Source organism: Chamaea fasciata, unplaced genomic scaffold, assembly GCF_029207755.1.
Source record: "Chamaea fasciata isolate MVZ Bird 193981 ecotype frontalis unplaced genomic scaffold, bChaFas1.0.hap1 SCAF_2, whole genome shotgun sequence".
Classification (NCBI taxonomy): Eukaryota; Metazoa; Chordata; class Aves; order Passeriformes; family Sylviidae; genus Chamaea; species Chamaea fasciata.
Window position 1 is genome coordinate 114825674 of NW_027094087.1, and position 19711 is coordinate 114845384.

Genomic DNA, 19711 nt, shown 5'->3' on the forward strand with positions numbered 1-19711 from the left:
CCGGACCATCCCGGAGCTGTCCCGGAGCATCCCGGAGCTGTCCCGGAGCATCCCGGAGCTGTCCCGGTGCATCCCGGAGCTGTCCCGGGGCATCCCGGAGCTGTCCCGGGGCATCCCGGAGCTGTCCCGGTGCATCCCGGAGCTGTCCCGGACCATCCCGGAGCTGTCCCGGAGCATCCCGGAGCTGTCCCGGGGCATCCCGGAGCTGTCCCGGTGCATCCCGGGGCTCTCCCGGTACATCCCGGAGCTGTCCCGGGGCATCCCGGAGCTGTCCCCGGAGCATCCCGGGGCTCTCCCGGTACATCCCGGAGCTGTCCCGGGGCATCCCGGAGCTCTCCCGGTGCATCTCGGTGCATTCTGGGGTTCTTCAGGTGAATCCCAGGGTTCTCCCGGTGCATCCCGGGGTTTTGCCGGTGCATCCCGGAGCTGTCCCGGTGCTCTCCCGGCGCATTCTGGGGTTCTCCCGGTGCATCCCGGGGTTCTCCCGGTACATCCCGGAGCTCTCCCGCTGTATCCCGGAGCTCTCCCGCTGTATCCCGGGGCTCTCCCGCTGTATCCCGGAGCTCTCCCGCTGTATCCCGGGATTCTCCCGCTGTATCCCGGAGCTCTCCCGCTGTATCCCGGGGCTCTCCCGCTGTATCCCGGGATTCTCCCGGTGTATCCCGGAGCTCTCCCGCTGTATCCCGGGATTCTCCCGCTGTATCCCGGAGCTCTCCCGCTGTATCCCGGGGCTCTCCCGCTGTATCCCGGAGCTCTCCCGGTGTATCCCGGGATTCTCCCGGTGTATCCCGGGGCTCTCCCGCTGTATCCCGGGGCTCTCCCGGTGCGGAGCGGCCTCGGGGGGAGCCGCCGTCCCCGCCCGCGCCGCCAGAGGGCGCCGATCGCCCCGCCCGCCGGGCTGTACCATTTCCGCACAGTGGGGGGAGGCAGGTGACGCGCTGCGGGCTGTGGCGCGACGCGACAGCGGGTGACACCGGGAGAAAGGTGACAGCCACAGCGCGTGACAACCACAGCGGGCGACACGGCCGGCGGCCTCGGCTTGTAGGGGCCGGCTGGAGCCGTGCCGCACCGCCATGCCTCGGCGCTCCCCCGCGCGGCGCTCGGTGGTGCGGTCCCGCTGCGGGCCTGGCGGCGCGGGCGGGGGCGGCGTTCCGTGGGGCCGCGATTCCATCGGGCCGGGTCTCCATAGGGCCGGGATTCCATCGGGCCGCGCTGCCATGGACGCTGCGGGATCCTATGGGGCCGCGTTCCCTAGGGCCGGCTCTCCGTAGGCGCTGCGGGAGCCCTGCGCAGGTAGGCGGCGTCGGGCAGGGGACGGGAGGGGACGGAGCCCCGCCATCCCAGAGCGGCGGGGTTGGGAATGGCATCACCCGCCCCAAACCCCGCCGAGCCGCCGTCACCTGGGGCGGGTGACACGGGGAAAGCGCCCAGGTGGCTCCACGGCATTCCCGGAGATTTGGGATTGGGGGCGTTGAGGGATTTTTTGCGGCGTTTGGGCTGGGTGGTCCTGATGGATCTTCCCCGCCTCGGCGCATTCCATGATTTTCCCTGAGCAGCTGTTCCTGTGCTCCGGCACCTCCATGGGAAGAAGCTCTTCCCCGTGCCGAGGTGGAATTTCTTGTTTTCGTTTACGGCCATTGCTCCTCGTCCCGACACCCTCAGAGGTGGAAATTGATGAATAATTGTTTACATCAGGATTTACTAAAGAACTTTGTGACCTGGGATTTGGGATTTACCTCCCTAAAGGTCACTGGCAAGTGGCTTTTGTACGGCTTTTTAAATTATTTTATATTGTTATTTCTTTTCCTGCCTTTGTGTCCGGGCACCGACAAGATCTGTTTACCTTATTCAGATCGTTGGGTTTTATCAAACCTTGCTGATTGTTTAGATCGCTGGGTTTTATCAAACCTTGCTGATTGACAGGCAGGAATATCAATCCACACTAAACCATTACTCCCATCCTCGCTTTCCTGGGTGGAAATCAACTAAGTCGTTGATTTAAACATGTCTTCTCACTGGAAATCAATCTTGATTTAAACATGTCTTTTCACTTGAAAAAAAAATCCAAATTAAATGGCTGGAGAAGTGCTGTGACCTGTCAGCAAAGCAGCTGCCTGATTTTAAGTGATCCAGACAAATCTCTTCCTCCTGGAAGTGGGAACAGCCCTGACTTGGCAGAGAAAAACTTCCCAGCTCCTGCTTATTTTGTTCCAGGAACAATCCCACAATTACGATCCTTAGATGAGAGGAGGGAAATTGGCTTCCATCTCTTGCCCGGTGTTTGTCTCAGGTTACTCTTTAATTCTTTTGCTGACGGTATCTCGCAGCTTTTCCACTTTGTTGGGTTTTATGGATCCCAGATAAATGTCATTCCCTGTGTCTGCTGGGAGAGGCACTGCAAACATCCTGATAAAGACAAAATTCAGTGTTCTCTGTGGCCAAATAAACCAAATCTGGCCCCGATGACACTGTGTGATCGTTTTATTTTTTCCGTGGAGGTGGAGCTGGCTTGGCTGGCACAGAGTGGTTTTATTGGGAAAAGAAAAAAGAGAAGAAAAGAGAAGAGAGGAGAAAAGAAAAAAGAGAAAAGAAAAAAAGAGAAAAGAGAAGAGGAAAAAAAGAGAAAAGAGAAGAGAAGAAAAAAGAGAAAAGAGAAGAGAAGAAAAGAAAAAAGAGAAGAAAAGGGAAGAAAAGAAAAAAGAAAAGGGAAGATGAGAAGAGAAGAAAAAAGAAAAGAGAAGGGAATAGAAGAAAAAAGAAAAGAGAAGAAAAGAAAAGGGAAGGGAATAGAAGAAAAAATAAAAGAGAAGAAAAAAAAAAGAGAAGGGAAGAGAAGAAAAAATAGAAGAGAAGAGAAAAAAGAAAAGGAAAGAAAAGAAAAAAGAGAAGAAGAGAGAAGAGAAGAGAAGAGAAGAGAAGAGAAGAGAAGAGAAGAGAAGAGAAGAGAAGAGAAGAGAAGAGAAGAGAAGAAAAGAAAAGAAAAGAGAAAAAGAAAAGAAAAGAAAAGAAAAGAAAAGAAAAGAAAAGAAAAGAAAAGAAAAGAAAAGAGAAAAGAAAAAGAAAAGAAAAGAAAAGAAAAGAAAAGAAAAGAAAAGAAAAGAAAAGAAAAGAAAAGAAAAGAAAAGAAAAAAGAAAAGAGAAAAGAAGAAAAAAAAGAAAATCCTCAGGGAATTGCAAAGGTGCCTTAAACCTGCACTTAAAACTCCTTCTGTTTTTTCCATTTCCTGCAGCATTTTTGAGAGTTTCCCACCGAACCCCTTCCGTTGATGGAGTTAAAGTCGTTTATTAGAACGCATTTAATGTTGTAAGGGACACGGAGGATGCCTTGGCTTTATTTTTGTGTCCTAACAGCAGGGGACTGGATGCAGATGTCCTTCAGAAATGTAAAATTGTTACAGTTGTATTACAGAGCTGGGATTGACCTAAACCTAAACCTGAGCATATTTCAACTATTTTAGCATATTTCAACTATTCTAGGAGAATATTTTTTCATGCTTTCTGACAGAACTGGTGCCAGGGGTAACAAAGGTGAGAAGGAAGGGTTTTTAAGCAGGGGGAAAAAAAATCCAACCACGCTTGGATTCGAAACCAGCTACATTTGAGGTTTTAACCTAAAAAACGCCTTGCTAAAAACACCGGACAATTATATCTTGGACTGTCTAAACCCCACGGCTGTGTTCTCTTGAGATGCAGGGGGATGATAATGCATGGCTTGGCTTTTTGGCACAAACACCTTGGGCTCAAACTCGAGCATCTGCTGCTGCCAGGCTGAGCCCTTGAGCTGGAATCCTCTGGGAATTATTTGCACAGGGAATTTTTCCCGTTCCGGGCTTCAGGTGACCTTGCAGAGCACGGGGGAGGAGTTTAGGAAAGCAAATTCCCAGCTCCTCAACTGCCTGGCGGTGCTTGGAGGGAGGTTTTGGGGATCCTCCCCTTCGTTGTTGTGCGTGGAAAAGGGGGAAAAAACACGATCCAGGGAGAGGAAAAAATGACTGAAAATCTTCTGAAAGAGGCGCTGAGGAGCCCAAATCACACCCAGGGAATTGTCCCTGTGTCGAAATTTTAATCCGCTGACCCGTTTGTCGTGCTGTCAGTGCTTCCCCTCCGCGTTTATCATCTCAGAGCTGAAATTTGGGTGGCTTTTGGTAACTCTGTGGCGTGTTTTTAGTTCCCCAGGAGGTCCCACCCTGCTCTGAGAAGCCAGGATGGATCCAGAGGAGCAGGATTTGCTTGGGGATTACAGGTACAGGAATTATTCTTCAGCCATTGAGAAAGCTTTGAGGAACTTTGAGTCATCCAGCGAATGGGCGGATCTCATCTCTTCCCTTGGCAAACTCAATAAGGTAACAAGTGATGAAATTTTTTTTGTCATTTATTTGTGGTATTTGGAATGTTGTGAAGTTTTCTGTCTTTTGCACCACTTGGAAAAAAATTGAAAATTCACTCGAGGAAAATAATGGAAGGAGTTGAATCAGTATTTTTTTTTAATATAAATGTGAGAAATTCTGTCTTTATGCTGCTAAATTAATTTAATTTTAATCAAAGAAATCCTCACTCCAGAGCAGCTAAAAAGCTTTCCTAGAAAACAGGGAGTGACAAGTTTTGGAATATTTTCTGAGTCCAAACTTTTATTTATTTGGCTGTGCCCTTCCCTTGGATTTTGGGGAAATTTGGTGTCTTTTGACCATGGAGAGAGACAGAAATGTTGTTTTGTAACAAGAGTTCCACATTTCTGCCTTCACTTCTTCATCGTGATTCTGGCTCTCATCAAAATGTTTTTCTCAGAAAGGAAAAACATGAAATAAATCAAATAAAATATGAAATAAAATAAAATGTGAAATAAAATATGAAATAAAATTTGGTGTCTCTTGACCATGGAGAGAGACAGAAATATTGTTTTGGAGCAGGAGTTCCACATTTCTGCCTTCACTTCTTCCTCATGATCTTGGCTCTCATCAAGAGCCAGAGCTCTTCAAAATGTTTTTCTCCAAAGGGAAAACATGAAATAAATAAAATATGGAATAAATAAAATAAAATATGAAATAAAATTTGGTGTCTTTTGACCATGGAGAGAGACAGAAATATTGTTTTGGTAACAGGAACTCCACATTTCTGCCTCCACTCCTTCCTCATGATCCTGCCTCTCATCAAAATGTTTTTCTCCAAAGGGAAAACATGAAATGAATAAAATATGAAATAAATAAAATAAAATGTGAAATAAAATAAAATATGAAATAAAATTTGGGGTCTCTTGACCATGGAGAGAGACAGAAATACTGTTTTGCAGCAGGAGCTCCACATTTCTCCCTTTTTCATCATGATCCTGCCTCTCATCAAAATGTTTTTCTCCAAAGGGAAAACATGAAATAAATCAGAGAGAGAGGAAGGTTTTGATCTTTTCTCCTGACCCAGATGAACACTGAGCCTCTTCTTCAGGTGCAGAATTGCCCAGATCTGCGGCAGCAGAGGAGAAAAACCCAAAGGGAAAAAAAAAAAAAAGCTTTCAGCTGATCCATTAAATACATAAATTTTACGGATTTAATCTTTTTAGGAGTTTAACAGTTGGGTGGAGCAAATGATCCCCAGGTTGGTGTGTGCAAATCAGGGGGGGATGTGGCAGGGGAAGGTGTTGCCAGAAGGAAAATAAGATGTCAGTAAATAAGATTCCCTCAATTCTTTGTTCCTTGGTAATAAATAGAAATGTTAATGTAAAATAGAAAGTTTTAGCAGGGTTGGGGAAGGGGTTTGTGGCAGAAGAATCTGGTTTTTCCTGCAGTGGGTGAGCAGGAAGGAGCTCAGTGATGAAATTGTTTTCACAAACTCCACGTGGTTCTGTCAAAGCTCCTGAGGGGGGAGAACTGAGATTGTTCCCACGTGGAAATGCTGAGAAAGGGAAGGACGAAGCACCACAGAAATCAGGAAGTTCAGGAGTTCTTCTCCAGAGCACTGTGAAATCTCCTCTTGCTTCTTGGTGTAAATTTTATTTTATTTTATTTCATTTTATTTTATTTTATTTTATTTTATTTTATTTTATTTTATTGTATTTTATTTTATTTTATTTTATTTATATTTTATTTTATTTTTATTTTATTGTTTTATTTATTATTTTTATTTTCTTAAGCATTATTTCTTTTATTTATTTCATTTTATTATATATTTATTTTTATTTTTATTTTTATTTTATTTAGTAATTTATTTTTATTTTATTTCTTTTCTTTTATTATATTTTATTTTTATTTATTCATTCATTTTTTATTTATGATTTTATTTTATTTCTTTTTTATTATATTTATTTATTTTACTATTTGTTTTTTATTATTTTATTTTATTTCTTAATTATTATTTATTTTATTATTTATTTTCTTTTTATTGATTTTGATTTTATTTAGTTTTTTATTTCTTTTATTATATTTTATTTTTATTTATGATTTTATTTTATTTCTTTTATTATATTTATTTATTTTATTTATTTTCTTTTCTTTTATTTCATTTTATTTTTTATTTTATTTTATTTTATTTCTTTTTTATTTTTCGTTTTTAAGACTTTTTCTCCTGCAGGCACTCTTGAGACACACACACTCCCTGATTCCCATAAAGCTCAGTAGCCTCACTCCAGGCAATCCAAGGTCTGGAAAAAAGCCAGCCAGGCTTAAAAATGAGATTAAACCCAGGAGTTTGGGGAAGAGAAACAACCCTGCTGCTCCTCTGCTCTCCCTTGATGATCTCCAAATCTCTTCCAACCTCGATGATTCTCCTCAGGATAAACTGGAGATTGTTTTTGAGTTCCTCTGTTGCTTCTAACACCTCAAAATAACATTTTTCTGGCGACTTTTAGAACCAGGGAAACAACGTTTTGAGCGCTCGGATTTGCAGAGATTTGATTTTCTCATCTCAGACGAGCTTGATGTGACTTGACACGACTTCAGCTTCACCTCGAATTGCTTTCAGACAGGCAGAGCAGTGAATAAAGGAGTTTATTTTTATTTATTTTTGTTGTTTTGTGACTCATCTCTTGCTTCGAGTAGGTCAGAGGAATGTTGTCCTAAAACTGTGTGTGTTCCTCGTGGGGTTTATGGGGAGCCTGAGGAGTTACTGCATTTTTTGGGGGGCTGTTTTTTGGATTTTCAGATGAATTTCCCCCTTCAGAGGTAAAAAAAACCACAAACTTGAAGGTGCCAGGTGAGAATTGACAGAATTTCCTCATTTAACACCCCAAACTTCTGAGGGAAAAAAAGATCTTGGAGGGGAGGGGATTATTTAGAATAAAGCAGTCGTAATAAATCATGATGGGAAATGAGCAAGAGTGGAAAGACGCATTTCTAATAAAAACAGAAACAAGCAGGTGCAAACAGGTGGGTGAAACAGGCAATAAATGTGGATTTTAATATTTTAAAGAGTTTTTAGCTGCATTTGCAGTGAGAAATCACTTTCATGCTTGGATGAAAAGCTGTTGAGGTGGGAGGGATGTTGCCTTTTAAACTTAAAACCAGCTGGTGGCTCAGTACAGGTGCGTTTGTCCCTGAAACAGCTGCTTTTAATATTGGTTTTTATATCCCAACATTTTCTATCCAGAATTTTTAATATCCATATCTGGCACTGTGTTCAGAGTATAAACAAATAGCAAATGTGTTTAAAATGTTCATGTGTGGGGAAATTTTTTTTCTTAATTTCACCATTATTTTCATCCTCTTAACTGTCCAGGCAGTTAAGAGGATGAAAATAATGGTGAAATTAGGAAAAAACCCAAATGCACGGTTTGCTTCAGGGGTTTTTAATCTAGATTATAAATGTGTTTTCCAAATTTTAACCTTTACTTTGCAATTTCAAAGTGGTTTTTTTAAAAAAAAAAATTGAACTTCCAGCAGAAAAGAAATCTGGGATTTTTTGCTTCTGAAGGTTTTTTTTTTTTTGTCTCAGAAATTTGGAGGTGAACCTGAGCTCCCCTAAATCCTTGTTCTGTGTGGAGGGGAAAGGAAAACAAACCCCAAAATTCCACATTTATTGTTTTCCTGGGAGTGTCCAAGGACACTTGGAGCGCCCTGGGACGGTGGAATGACAAAAGTTGGAGCGAAAATGATTTTTAAGGTCTTTTCCAACCCAATCCATTCAGGAATTTTGGTGGTATTTGCTCTAAAAGGGCATTTTCTAACTCCTTTTTATCCTTGGATATAACACAACTCTGTAAATCCAAGTTTTAACCTTTAGTTTGCAATTTCAAAGCGATTTTTTTTTTAAAATATCAGACATCCAACAGAAAAGAAATCTGTGATTTTTTGCCTCTGCTGGCTCAGTCACAGATTTATGCTGAAAACAAACCTTATTTCTACTTCTGAGAAGTTCCTTTATTTATTTTTTCCCCCCAAACCCAATGGACAAATGCAATGTGCAGGATTAGGGATATTTTTATACACCCTTTTCTCTCTTCTTTTAATAAATCTCCAGCCCCTGCTTTCCTTACAACCAATTTTCAAATCAATTCTCCTTCAAAATTAAAATTTAAACTTTAAAATTCATTTTCTTCATGGTATTTCTATGGATGCTGGAGCTCTGTTTGGATTTCTTTTTTTTTTAAACTTGGAAAAATGAGTCAGTGGAAAATAGGATCACAGGTTCTTCTTCTCCTCCCCTCTCTCTCTCCTCACAACCAGCGTTTTTGAAACAAGGAATTATGGTCTGTCCTGATGGAAGATAAGCTCAGAAATTGGTGCTGCCTTTCCCAGGAATTCCAGTGATGGAAATAAAAATACTTCCTTGATTTGCATGGAGTTTTTTAATCCTTTTTTAGCAGTTTTCTAGTGCAGCAAGAAATTAAACCGGGAACTGAAGAAATGCAGATATTCCTCGTGTGCATGGGGTTTGACTTGAAGGCACAGGTGCAAAAAAAAAAATAGACAATTCTGTATTTTTCTAGCCCAATTTCAGGGAATTTCTCAGCATCCTTAGGTGTTAGTGTTGGAAGAAAAAGGTGTGGGATGGCATCTCGAGTTTATTCACCTCTACCAACCCAAAGTTCCAATTCCAGCATTCCTGGATCCTGATTTTTCTCTCTTGTTGGAAGCTCAGGATATTTAAAAACCCAACTCCAGTTCTCCCCTTTGCCTGTCAGCTGGAGGAGGAGATTAATGAGCATTTAGGAATCACTTTATTATCACCTCCCTCTTATTCCCTTTGCTAATTGATGCTTTTCAAACCTCTTTAAAAATCCTTGGAATTGCAATTCGGAGGGAAAAACCTGAACCTTCCAGCAAAGCAGCAGCCAGGTTTTGCTTGGGATGGTTCTTGGGGCGACCAAAGCCTTTTAAAATGTTTTCAGGGATTTAAAACAATCCCTGAATCTGCTGGAAAATCAGGGATAATTAGGAATTTTTTAAATAAGGGTGTCCAGAGAAGCTGTGGATCCTTGGAAGTGTCCAAAGGAATGTTTTGGATGAGGTTTGGAGCAGCCTGGGGTAACGAAAGGTGTCCCTTGCCCATCCCTGGATGATTTTTAAATTCCCTTCCAAACCCTTCCAACAATTCTAAATATTCAATTTATCTATCCCTGATATTTGGGGAAAGGAATTCTTATTTCCTTCAGCTCCTTGGAGCCAAACCCAACATGATTTCTGTGTAACAAACACTGAATATTTCCATTTTTCTGCCTGCTCGATCTTGAAATCCCAACTCTTGGAACATTCAGATGGTGTTTGTTCAGTCTGAACACTTGAGAGGGAAAAGATTTACCACTGGCCCGCTTTTTGTTGTTGTTGTTGTTGTCATTAACTCCTTTTAGATCTATAAATATACAGAGAGGGTGTGGGCAAACAGCTGCCAAGGAATATAAATAGAAAGTTTCAAAGTCCACCTTTGCGGAAATCTTTCCAAGTTCTTACGGCTCTGAGGGATTTTAATGTTGAAATGATATTTAATGTTGAAATGATGTGGTGTATGGATAAAACGGTCTCAAACATAAAAGGTATAAAGGGGCAAACTCCACAAATACGTGAAATAAAGGTTTATTTTTGGATTTTGGTTTTTTATCATCCGTTAAATGCAGCTCTGGGGGAGGGCAGGAAGGCAGTGAAGTGGCTCTAAGTGACGTCTCTGTTTGCTCTTGTTATAAACTCTCAACCTTTTGTGGTTTTTTTTTTCCTTCTCCAGTCAATTTCCTGCCAGCTGCTCTTAACTCCGAGGTGTGGATTTTATCTCCTCCCCTTCCTGCTCAGGAGCGCTCAGGGTGGAGCGACCTGCTTTAGCTTTATCCCAGGGAAGGTCATTCCACTTTCAAGCAAAATTAGAAGAACCTCAAGTTGAAAATAATTCCATGATTTAATTTTGGGAAGAGACAGGAGTTTATCCCAAATGTCCTCGTGCTCTGGAATATCTCTTTGTGTTCGCACGTTGAGCAAAGCCTAAAAAAGTGCCCCTGACTTGCAAATTTCGCTTTTTTAATTGTCTCTGGCTCGAAGAGAAAACTTCTTGATTTCCCTGCTGAAATGCTCTGGTGGCTCAAGGAAAGGAATTACCTTTCCCAAGAAGTTTTTTCCTAAAACCTGACCCAGGCGGCAAATCTTAAACACTTCAATATTTCCTGTCCTAAATAAACATCTTTTACCTGCACATGAATGCAGTGAGTGAATTCATCTCAGTGAATTAAATCCAGAGAATTCCAGATCAGAGCCACAGAGAATTCCAGATCTCTGCTTTGGTTGGAAGGTTTGTTATTTTTGTTTCACGTATTCAGGGAAAAAAATTGTTCCCTGTGAGAAGTTGTTGGAACCAGAGGATCTTTAAGGTCCCTTCCCAACCCATGCCATGATTCCATACATGAAGTGAGATTTTATGAGGAAAGATCAACTTTAATTCTTTCTTTATTCCCTAAAAGCTGAGATGCTTTTCTTGTCACTTCCCCTTTTCCCCCCCCCGGAGATGGGAGAAGGATCCTCTATCCCAATCCTGTTCTTTGATTTCCTTTTCCCTCAAACCAGACTTTTCTACATTCCCCATGCCTGATCCCAAATAAAAAAAAAAAAAACCTCACCTGCAGAGTTCTGCTGGAACCAAATACACTTAGGAGTTCAAACTCTTCCCAACATCCTCCTCAACCTTTAATAAACAGCCGTGAGATATTTTTCTATTTCACATCATAACTCTTCCTTCTCCTCTCCTTTCTCCCCCCAGGCTCTGCAGAGTAACCTGAAATATTCTCTGCTGCCCAGAAGATTGATCATCAGTAAAAGATTATCCCAGTGCTTGCACCCAGCCCTGCCCAGTGGGGTGCACTTAAAGGCTTTAGAAACCTATGAAATAATCTTTAAAATCATTGGCACCAAATGGCTTGCCAAGGATTTATTCTTGTACAGGTAATTTGAATTTTTTTTTTTTTTTTTTGCTTTTTCTGAGGCACAAAACAGCTCGCCAAGGATTTATTTTTTTTGTACATGTAATTTGAATTTTTTTATTATTATTATTATTCTCCATCTATTTTAATTAACTCTGATTTTTGTCTGTCTTTTTTTTGGATTCAAAGCTCTGGTTTGTTCCCTCTGCTGGCAAATGCAGCGATGTCAGTGAGACCTGTTCTCCTTGGCTTGTATGAGAAATATTTTCTCCCTCTCCAAAAATCCCTGCTGCCTGGTCTCCAGGCCTTTGTGATTGGGCTGCTGCCTGGCTTGGAAGAAGGATCAGAAATTTATGACAGGTAATCCTGAATTATTCCATGTTCCTTGAAGCAATATCCCGGATTTGGATTTTCTAGGGAATTCTCAAGAAATTTCTGTCTGATTTCTGTAGATAAAAGAGCTTTTAAAGGGCGGTGAGTGGTGGGACCTGGAAAGATGTCGAAGTAAAAAAAAACATCTATTCTCTTCTATTTTCAACCCAGGAGGAGGAAAGAAGAGGAAAAGGAGGGTTAAAAAAAAGAGAAGAGGAAAATGAGGGGGGAAAAAAGAAGAGGAAAAGGTGGGGTGAAAAAGAGAAGAGGAAAAGGAGGGTTAAAAGAGAAGAGGAAAAGGTGGGATGAAAAATGAGAAGAGGAAAAGGAGGGTTAAAATAAGAGAGGAAAAAGAGGGGTGAAAAAAGAGGAAAAGGAGGGTTAAAAGAGAAGAGGAATAAGGGTTAAAAAAGAGGAGAGGAAAAGGAGGGTTAAAAACAAGAGAAGATGAAAAGGAGGATTAAAAAGATGATGAAAAGGAGGGTTAGAAAAAGAAGAGGAAAAGGAGAATTAAAAAAAAAGAGGAAAAGGAGGGTTAAAAAAAAGCGAAGAGGAATAAAAGGGTTCAAAATAAGAGGAAAAGCGGGGTTAAGAACAAGAGAAGAGGAAAAGGAGGATTAAAAAAAGAAGAGGAAAAGGAGGGGAAAGAAAGACAAAAAGAAAAGGAGGGGGAAAAAAAAAAAAAGAGGAAAAGGAGGGTTAAAATAAAAGAGGAAAAGGAGGGTTAAGAATAGAAATGCTGAAAGAATAAAAAGTTTCTTCAAGCTCCTCTGACTCCTGAATAATTCACCTGACTCCCCAAAGCACTGCTCTGGAGATCAATTCTCTTTGGATTCTGTAACATGAGAGAGCAGCTGAATTCTTTCCAATATTTCCGTACAAGATGACCAAAAAATGGAGCAGGGAGTTCATGGGAGCTGCAGATGAACTTCCAACATCTGGCCTCTGGTTTTACACCTTTTTTTTCCCTTTTTTTTTTTCTTCTTCTTTGCCTTGAACAAACAGGATCTGACAGGAAAATTTATTTCCTAAATGACACGTATTTATGACATAAATACGTATATTTCATAAACCTTGGGGGAAAATAATGTTAAAATTAATATAACGAGGGTTTTTTTTGAGAAATACCTGAGGGAGTTTTCCTTTTGTTTACCCATTCTGTGTTAAGAGTATCTCGTCAGAAGATGTGTCAGGTTGATTTTCAATTCTTCTCTCCACTGAGTGTTTTCAGAGCCTTCAATATGGAGGTTCGTTAATGAATTAAAATTAAAATGAATCCATCTCCTGCCGTTCCTGAAAGCGAACAAAGGTTGTGCTTCAGCCTGGACACCATTTCCAGCTCCAAATTTCCCTGGCTTTGTGCACTCACACAGAAAATGGGGAAAAAAAAAAAAACAAACCTGCTTTGAGGGGTTTTTTAATAGAGAAATAGGGGAAAAAAATCACACTGGGAGCGTGTTGTTCCTCTTTTCTCAATCTTAAATTCTTCATGGGAGATTTTAATTCCTCCTTTATGGTAAAACATCAAAATATTCCAGAGCAGGGAATGTGCTCCAGGCACTGGATTTCCAGTGGGATGGTCTGGAATCCATTTCTGGGTGTCCTGTGTGCAATTTGTTGGTTTGTCTCATGGATTTAGGGAATGGTTTGGCTTGGAAGGGACATAAAAAATCAGCCAATTCCACGGGCAGGGACTTCCACGTCCCAGGCTGCTCCATCCTGGCCTTGGGCACTTCACATCTTTTTTTTCTTCCTCCAGTGCCTTCAAAATTAACCCAGTTGGTTTAAAGGTAGGAATTTTTAGGAGAGTATCTCCAGCTCCCACACTGATAAAATTGGCTTTTAGACTTCAATGAATTCCAGCTCAGCTTTTCACCCCTCTGACAAAAAATTCTGCCAGCAGAGGTGCTGCAGTTGTTTGGTCAGGATTAAACGTTTGCAGATATTTCCTGGAGGATTTCCCAGGACAGACAATATCCAAATGGAATAATCCAATTCCTTATCACTTGGTTTTAGTGATAAGGAATCGGATTATTTTTGGACAGTGAGATTCATCCATCCCCACCTGGGACAGGAGGTGGAATAAAGTGGCATGGGGTGGAATAAAGTGATCTTTGAAGTCCCTTCCAACCCAAACCATGCTGAGATCCTGTCATAAAGGGAAATATCCATAACACAAACCCAGAAGAGTCCTGTTGATTTATCATTCCATTTCTCTGGTATAAAATCAGCTGACAAAGGGGTTGTTTTTTCCTTCTTTCTGTGTACAGAACAGATGCTCTGCTGGTGAAGCTGTCCCTGCTGATGGGCCAGGAGGTTTTTTATGGAGCTCTCTGGGGCAGCGTCCTGGGCAGCCCCTCCATCAGGCTCCCTGCTTCCCTCTTCGTTGTCAGCCACATCAACAGGGAGCTCTCGGGCAAACAGCAGAAATTCATGCTTGGCACTGATCATAAACTCACTGTGAGTTCATTTCACACCCCGAAATCCCAAACCTTCTCTGGATTAAATCAAGATTAGAATTAAAATGAATATTTTGAGAAGAGAGGCTGAAAGGCTCATGCTCTGCAATGGCTTCCTGCATTGAATTTGGGGAGCAGCTCTTCTGCTTTTTCAAGTGCAGTTTCCCCCAAAGCCTTTGCTTTGTTCTGAGATTTTGGTGTCTTTTTTTTTTTTATTCTTCCAGTAAAATGGAAATCTTCTTTCTGCAGGGAGTCATTTGTGCTGAGTGATGGAATAAAAGTGAGGCTGATTAGAGTAACAGCTGCATTTTGGGAGGTTTTACATCTCCTGACTCTGGGACATTGTGTTACAAACCCAGTATGAACAGTGCTTTTAACAGCCACAAAAATTTGGTTTTAACTCACTTTGGGTGCAGGAGTTAAGTTGTAATAATCCTCTTTTTTTAAACAAAATACTGTCCATAGGTAGGCAATTTTTCTTCCTTTCCTTCCTGTGATTATTTGATAAAGTAAAATCAAATCAAATGTTGTGTTTTCCTTTTGCAGATAAAATCTCTGTGTGTGTCAGTGCTGGATTCCAATGTCCTTGTGCAGAGGAACACCCTGGAAGCAATCCTCTTCTTTTTCCCCTTTTACACAGCTTTGGTAAGGGGATTATTACGGGATTGTCCTGTGCAAACAGCCCAGCTCCCACCTCTGTTCTTACCAAATGGCTGAATTTTGAACCTTCCAGATCCATCAGTTTTAGGGTTTCTTGTGCCCCATCAATTTAAGGAGTGGAGGAGACCCTGAGAAGCATCTTTACAGCTTCCGAGGCTGAAGAAATTATTTCACAGGGACTTTTGGGGGATATTTGGGATGTGCTGGAAGTGTTCAGGCCTGAGTAGCTCATGTGGGAGAAAAAAAAAAATGGAATTTATTCAAGGAGGATTTTAGAATTTACAGTTGTCCACATGAAATTATTTCTGGTAAAGCCCAGGGATGAAAATCTTACTTAAAACTAAAGTTGTTGCCATTATTTCCTCACCTCCCTGTAGGACAGGCAGAGTTTAGGGTGGAGGGAGGATTTTTAAATCTTAGAGAGGGGAGAAGCTTTGGGCTGAGCTCAGGGTGGCCTTGCAGGGTCTGAAGGAGCCCCAGGAAACCTGGGGAGAGACAATTCCCAAGGCACGGAGGGACAGGGCACAGGGAATAGCTTCCAACTAAAAGATTGTAGGGTTAGGTGGGATATTGGGGGAAAAAATCATCCCTGGGAGGGTGGGGAGGGGCTGGGATGGAATTCCCAGATTGGCTGTGGCTGCCCCTGGATCCCTGGCAGTGTCCAAGGCCAGGTTGGACATTGGGGCTTGGAGCAGCCTGGGACAGTGGGAGGTGTTGGAATAGAAGCTTTAAAATCCCATCCTGTGGCTCCATGATCCCCCTTTTCTCAGCTCCCTTCAGGCTGTGTCACATTCCTTGACATTTTTCACACGCAAACCATTTTCCCCTTGATGCTTTGTTACCTTTTCCCCCCAAAAAACATTAACGTTCCCACTTCAAAAACCCAACCCATCGCCAGCTTCGCTCCTTTCAGTGCTCACCAACAGCTGAAAAATCCCTTTATTTTCCACCCCAGGACTGCGAGGAAAGCACCATCCTGCTGAGAAGGGCTGATCTGGTTTATATCCTGTCAGCAGCCACACAGACACTGCTGAGGAGAGACATGTCCCTCAACAGGAGATTGTATGCCTGGCTGCTAGGTAAAAAATCCAGGGGTTTTCTAGGCTCTGAAAACCTGACAGCAAAAAAAAACCCCAAAAATAATCTCTTTTTTTTTGAGCTGAAATATGCTGCTTTAGCTGTTACTGAATGATGGTGAAGTAAAGTGGTGTTTATTTGTCATTTATTAAGTGCCTTAATACAAGGAGATATTTGGCCAACGGGTGAATTTATTCACTTCAGAGGTGATTTCATTTCGCTCTGAATCCCAGGGTGTCTGGTAAATTCTGCTTCCAGCCACAGCTTGTTGTGGAGTGTTTCAGTGGACTGAAAGGACTAAAAGTTACTGGTTTAACCTTGTTTTTCTGGAAGAAATAGTGATTCCCACTGTGCTGGGCCTTGGTTTTGATTTATGTGCTGGGCTGAACATCTGGAGGCCCTCAGACTGGGACCTGTGGGCTGCTGAAATGCCAAAAAACTAAAAATTCAGTGTGATTTCAATATAAACCCCTCAGTGCTCTGTGCTGCTCTCTGGGCTCCTCCTGCCTCAGAGGCAGGAGGCCTCTGATATTATTATTTATTATTAATATTTTAAAATTTGTATTATTATTTCTTGTAGGCTCTGACATTAAAGGTGGCACTTTTGCTCCAGACTCCTCCACCACTTCTGAAGACCGCGCTGTTTATTTCTTTGCAAAATACTCCAAAGATCTTCTGGTTGAGGTTGGTGTTCATTTCATACAGATCTATTCCAGGTAAATCCGTGATCTTTTAAATTTTAGCTCCAACTGTGTCCAGAATTATTCCCGATGATGGATTTGTCCTTCCCTCTCTGTCCCTGTGGTTACATTTCCATCTCTCTCAAAGCCTCTGTGCTGTATTTATCCCAATACTGGATTGTTTATGGAATCTATTTAAATTCGAATTAGTTAAAAATGTTTCTCTGCGTAAGATCAACCCTTGAGCAGAGATGATGGGAAGATAAAATTGATTTGTTTACCCTGGCTGGAAAATTGGTGTTCATTTGTAGTCAGCCCTAAACAAAATCAAATTTAGAAACACTTCAGCTCTTAATAAGATGACAATCTATCTGTGATGGATAATAACATGGTGATGTTTTCCTTTTCCTAGAGTTTGATTGTGATTCTGCACCAGAAATTCCCAGAGTGTGACCCAGAGGAGAAGCACCAGGCTTATCTCAAACCCTTCAGGATCCTCATCAGCCTCCTGGACAAACCTGAAATAGGTGAAGCCCCAAATCTGAGCTGGGCTTAACAAAACCCTGCACAACCCTAATCCTGACTCTGTGGGAGTGTGCAGGAGGCTGTTCCTTGCCTTGGCAACAGATCCCCTCTGCAGGTTCTCTCTGGCTGCCCCACAGAGCCTGCGTGGATCCCAGGGAGGGAAATGGAAATCTGGGCTCTCCTGTAGGGTCAGCACAACCCAGGCTGGGATTTGTGCCAACCCCAACCCCACAGGCTGGGGACAAAGTGACCTGAGAGCTGCTCAGGCAGGAAAAGCCCTGGGGGTGCTGGTGACGGGCTGGACACGAGCCCAGGGGTGTCCAGGTGGGCAAGAGGCCCCTGGGCTGGATGAGGAATTGTGTGTCCAGCAGGAGCAGGGCAGGGATTGTCCCTCTGTGCTCCAGGGCTGTGTCCAGTTGTGGCTCCTGGAGGAGAGCCCTGGAGGGGCTGGAGCGTGTCCAGGGCAGGGCAGGGAGCTGGGGAAGGGGCTGGAGCCCCAGGAGGGGCTGAGGGAGCTGGGCAAGGGGCTGAGCCTGGAGAAAAGGAGGCTCAGGGGGGACCTGGTGGCTCTGCACAAGTCCCTGCCAGGAGGGGCAGGGAAAGGAGGAGAGGAAATGGCCTCCAATTGCACCAGGGGAGGCTCAGGGTGGAGATTGGGCAAGGAAATTTCCCTGGCACAGTGCTCAGGCCTTGGGATGAGCTGCCCAGGGAGGGTTGGAGTCACTGTGTGTGGGAGTGTTCAGGAGGAGTCTGGAGGTGGCCCTTGGGGACAGGGGTTGGCTGATGCTGGTGGCACTGGGGTGGCACTGGATGGTCCTGAAGGCTCTTCCCACCTTGATAATTCTGCGATTTTGTGCCTTGAGCTGGCATCTGAGGGACATTCCCAAAGAAGCACTTCCAGCCTTGTGTCAACATTCAGCTCAGTTTGTTCCTTGGGGTTTCTCTTCCCCTCCCTGTCCCGTGTTTGTGCAGCACCAGGAGGATGAAGCTCTGCCCATCCTCATTTCAAGGACAAATTCACCTTTCTGCATTAAAGAATTCAACCAAAGTGACTTGACAAATTTTTTAAAAAATATTTTGGGTGGAAAGTGATGTTGCCAAAGAGGTTGTTCCCCATTATAAATGCATTGATTATTCTAATTTAGAAAATAAATGAGAGACATGGCTGTGGATCCAATACTGGATGTGTTGCTTGGCTGCCTGACAATCTGCACTAATCCGAAGTACAAGTAAAGGGATGATAAATCCCTTTTAAATCAGGGATATTTAGCTCAACTGCATTATCCAGTTTAATCTTTCCAGGCAGCACATGAAGTTTAACTCCTTGAGCCTTAAGCCATTAAGACTTTCACTCCCTTTAGAAATGAATTTAACCATGCAGCAATTACTTAAAGGTATCAAGTCAAACATCACAAGCTTTTTCTGCTGTTCTTAAGTCACTTCAACTTTTACATTTTCATTTTTAAAAGCACTCATTGCAAAGCTTTATGCACCACTTTTTTATTATTATTATTCCATGTTCAGGGCGCTGAAATGATTACTTCTTCCCTTCCTCTGGAGACAACTCCTGGATTCTTTTGTCCCCTTTCCTTGCAGGGCCACAGGTTGTTGGGGATCTGTTCCTGGAAGTTCTCAGAGCTTTTTATTCCTACTGCGAAGACACCCTGGGTTCTGATCTCAAACTCAGCTACAATCAAAGTGGCAACATCCTGGCGAGGTATGACAAATTCCAAGCTCTGAGCTGAAACTGAATTGATTTTTTTTTAAGCTAAATGGTTAAAATTAAGGAGTTTAATGAAGTTTTTGGTTGTAACAAAGTGACTTTCTGGACAGAGGGTGAATTTTTTTTCTCTGGCTTCCCCTTTCCCCACGCACAATGAATTTCTTTTGGATTAGAAGAGAAAAAAAAAATGAAGTTTGCTGCATGTGATGGGTGTTGAGTAACCAGGCTGCTGACAGAGCTCAGCCTTGTGATTTCCATCATCTGAAAGATGCTCCAGCTATTCCACAATGATTTACTCTTTGATTTAAAAAAAAAAAAAAAAAAATCAGCTTTTTTTTTTAGCTTGTAGAGAAAGGGGAAAAGAGATTTTAGAGTCCCTCAGCTCATGTGATGTGAATCCTCACTGACATCTGCTTTTCTTCTCCTTCTCTTTCCCCTCCAGTGCAATCAAAGAGAACAAAAACGCGTCAGAAATCGTCAAAACGGTGAATTTGTTGATCACATCCTTGAGCACTGATTTCCTCTGGGATTACCTGACCAAATGCTTTGAAGATTGTTTCAGGTGTTTATGTTGTGCTCTCAAAAATGCCTAAAAACTTCAGAGGTGTCTGTTCAGGATAATAATATTTCCTGCAGCTTTTAAGGGACATCACACATGGTAGGACCGGCCAGATCTGTAAGTTGTGTCCACAAATAATTCAGGAATGCAGCCAGGTAAAGAATCAGATGGGAATTTCAACCTGGGAAAGAAAGAAATTCCGTTCAAATCAACAGAAGAAGGAGGAAGGGTTGGGAGGAGAGGTGGAGAGGGAAGAAAAAAGATAATAAATGGGCTTTAAGGTCTCTTCCATCCCTCTGATTCTGTGATATCTCCCTTTTTTATCGTTTTCTATGA

General features: G+C 42.6%; 1 protein-coding gene across 2 annotated transcripts in view; it reads left to right on the plus strand.

The window, feature by feature from the left end:
* Positions 1–1151: 1151 nt before the first annotated feature.
* The window catches only part of DOP1B (DOP1 leucine zipper like protein B), a 40279-nt gene continuing 21719 nt past the window's right edge, over positions 1152–19711 (plus strand). The window contains exons 1-11 of one of the 2 annotated variants that reach the window (XM_066177178.1): positions 1152–1293; positions 4169–4343; positions 11161–11342; positions 11510–11680; positions 13963–14152; positions 14698–14796; positions 15767–15890; positions 16469–16572; positions 16981–17095; positions 18690–18810; positions 19259–19378. In XM_066177178.1, the coding sequence (XP_066033275.1) occupies positions 4206–4343; positions 11161–11342; positions 11510–11680; positions 13963–14152; positions 14698–14796; positions 15767–15890; positions 16469–16572; positions 16981–17095; positions 18690–18810; positions 19259–19378 (1364 nt within the window). In that variant the 5' untranslated portion in view covers positions 1152–1293; positions 4169–4205. Of the gene's footprint in view, positions 1294–1325; positions 4090–4168; positions 4344–11160; positions 11343–11509; positions 11681–13962; positions 14153–14697; positions 14797–15766; positions 15891–16468; positions 16573–16980; positions 17096–18689; positions 18811–19258; positions 19379–19711 lie in introns of those variants that run through there. The other variant, XM_066177179.1, reaches the window with a different exon arrangement.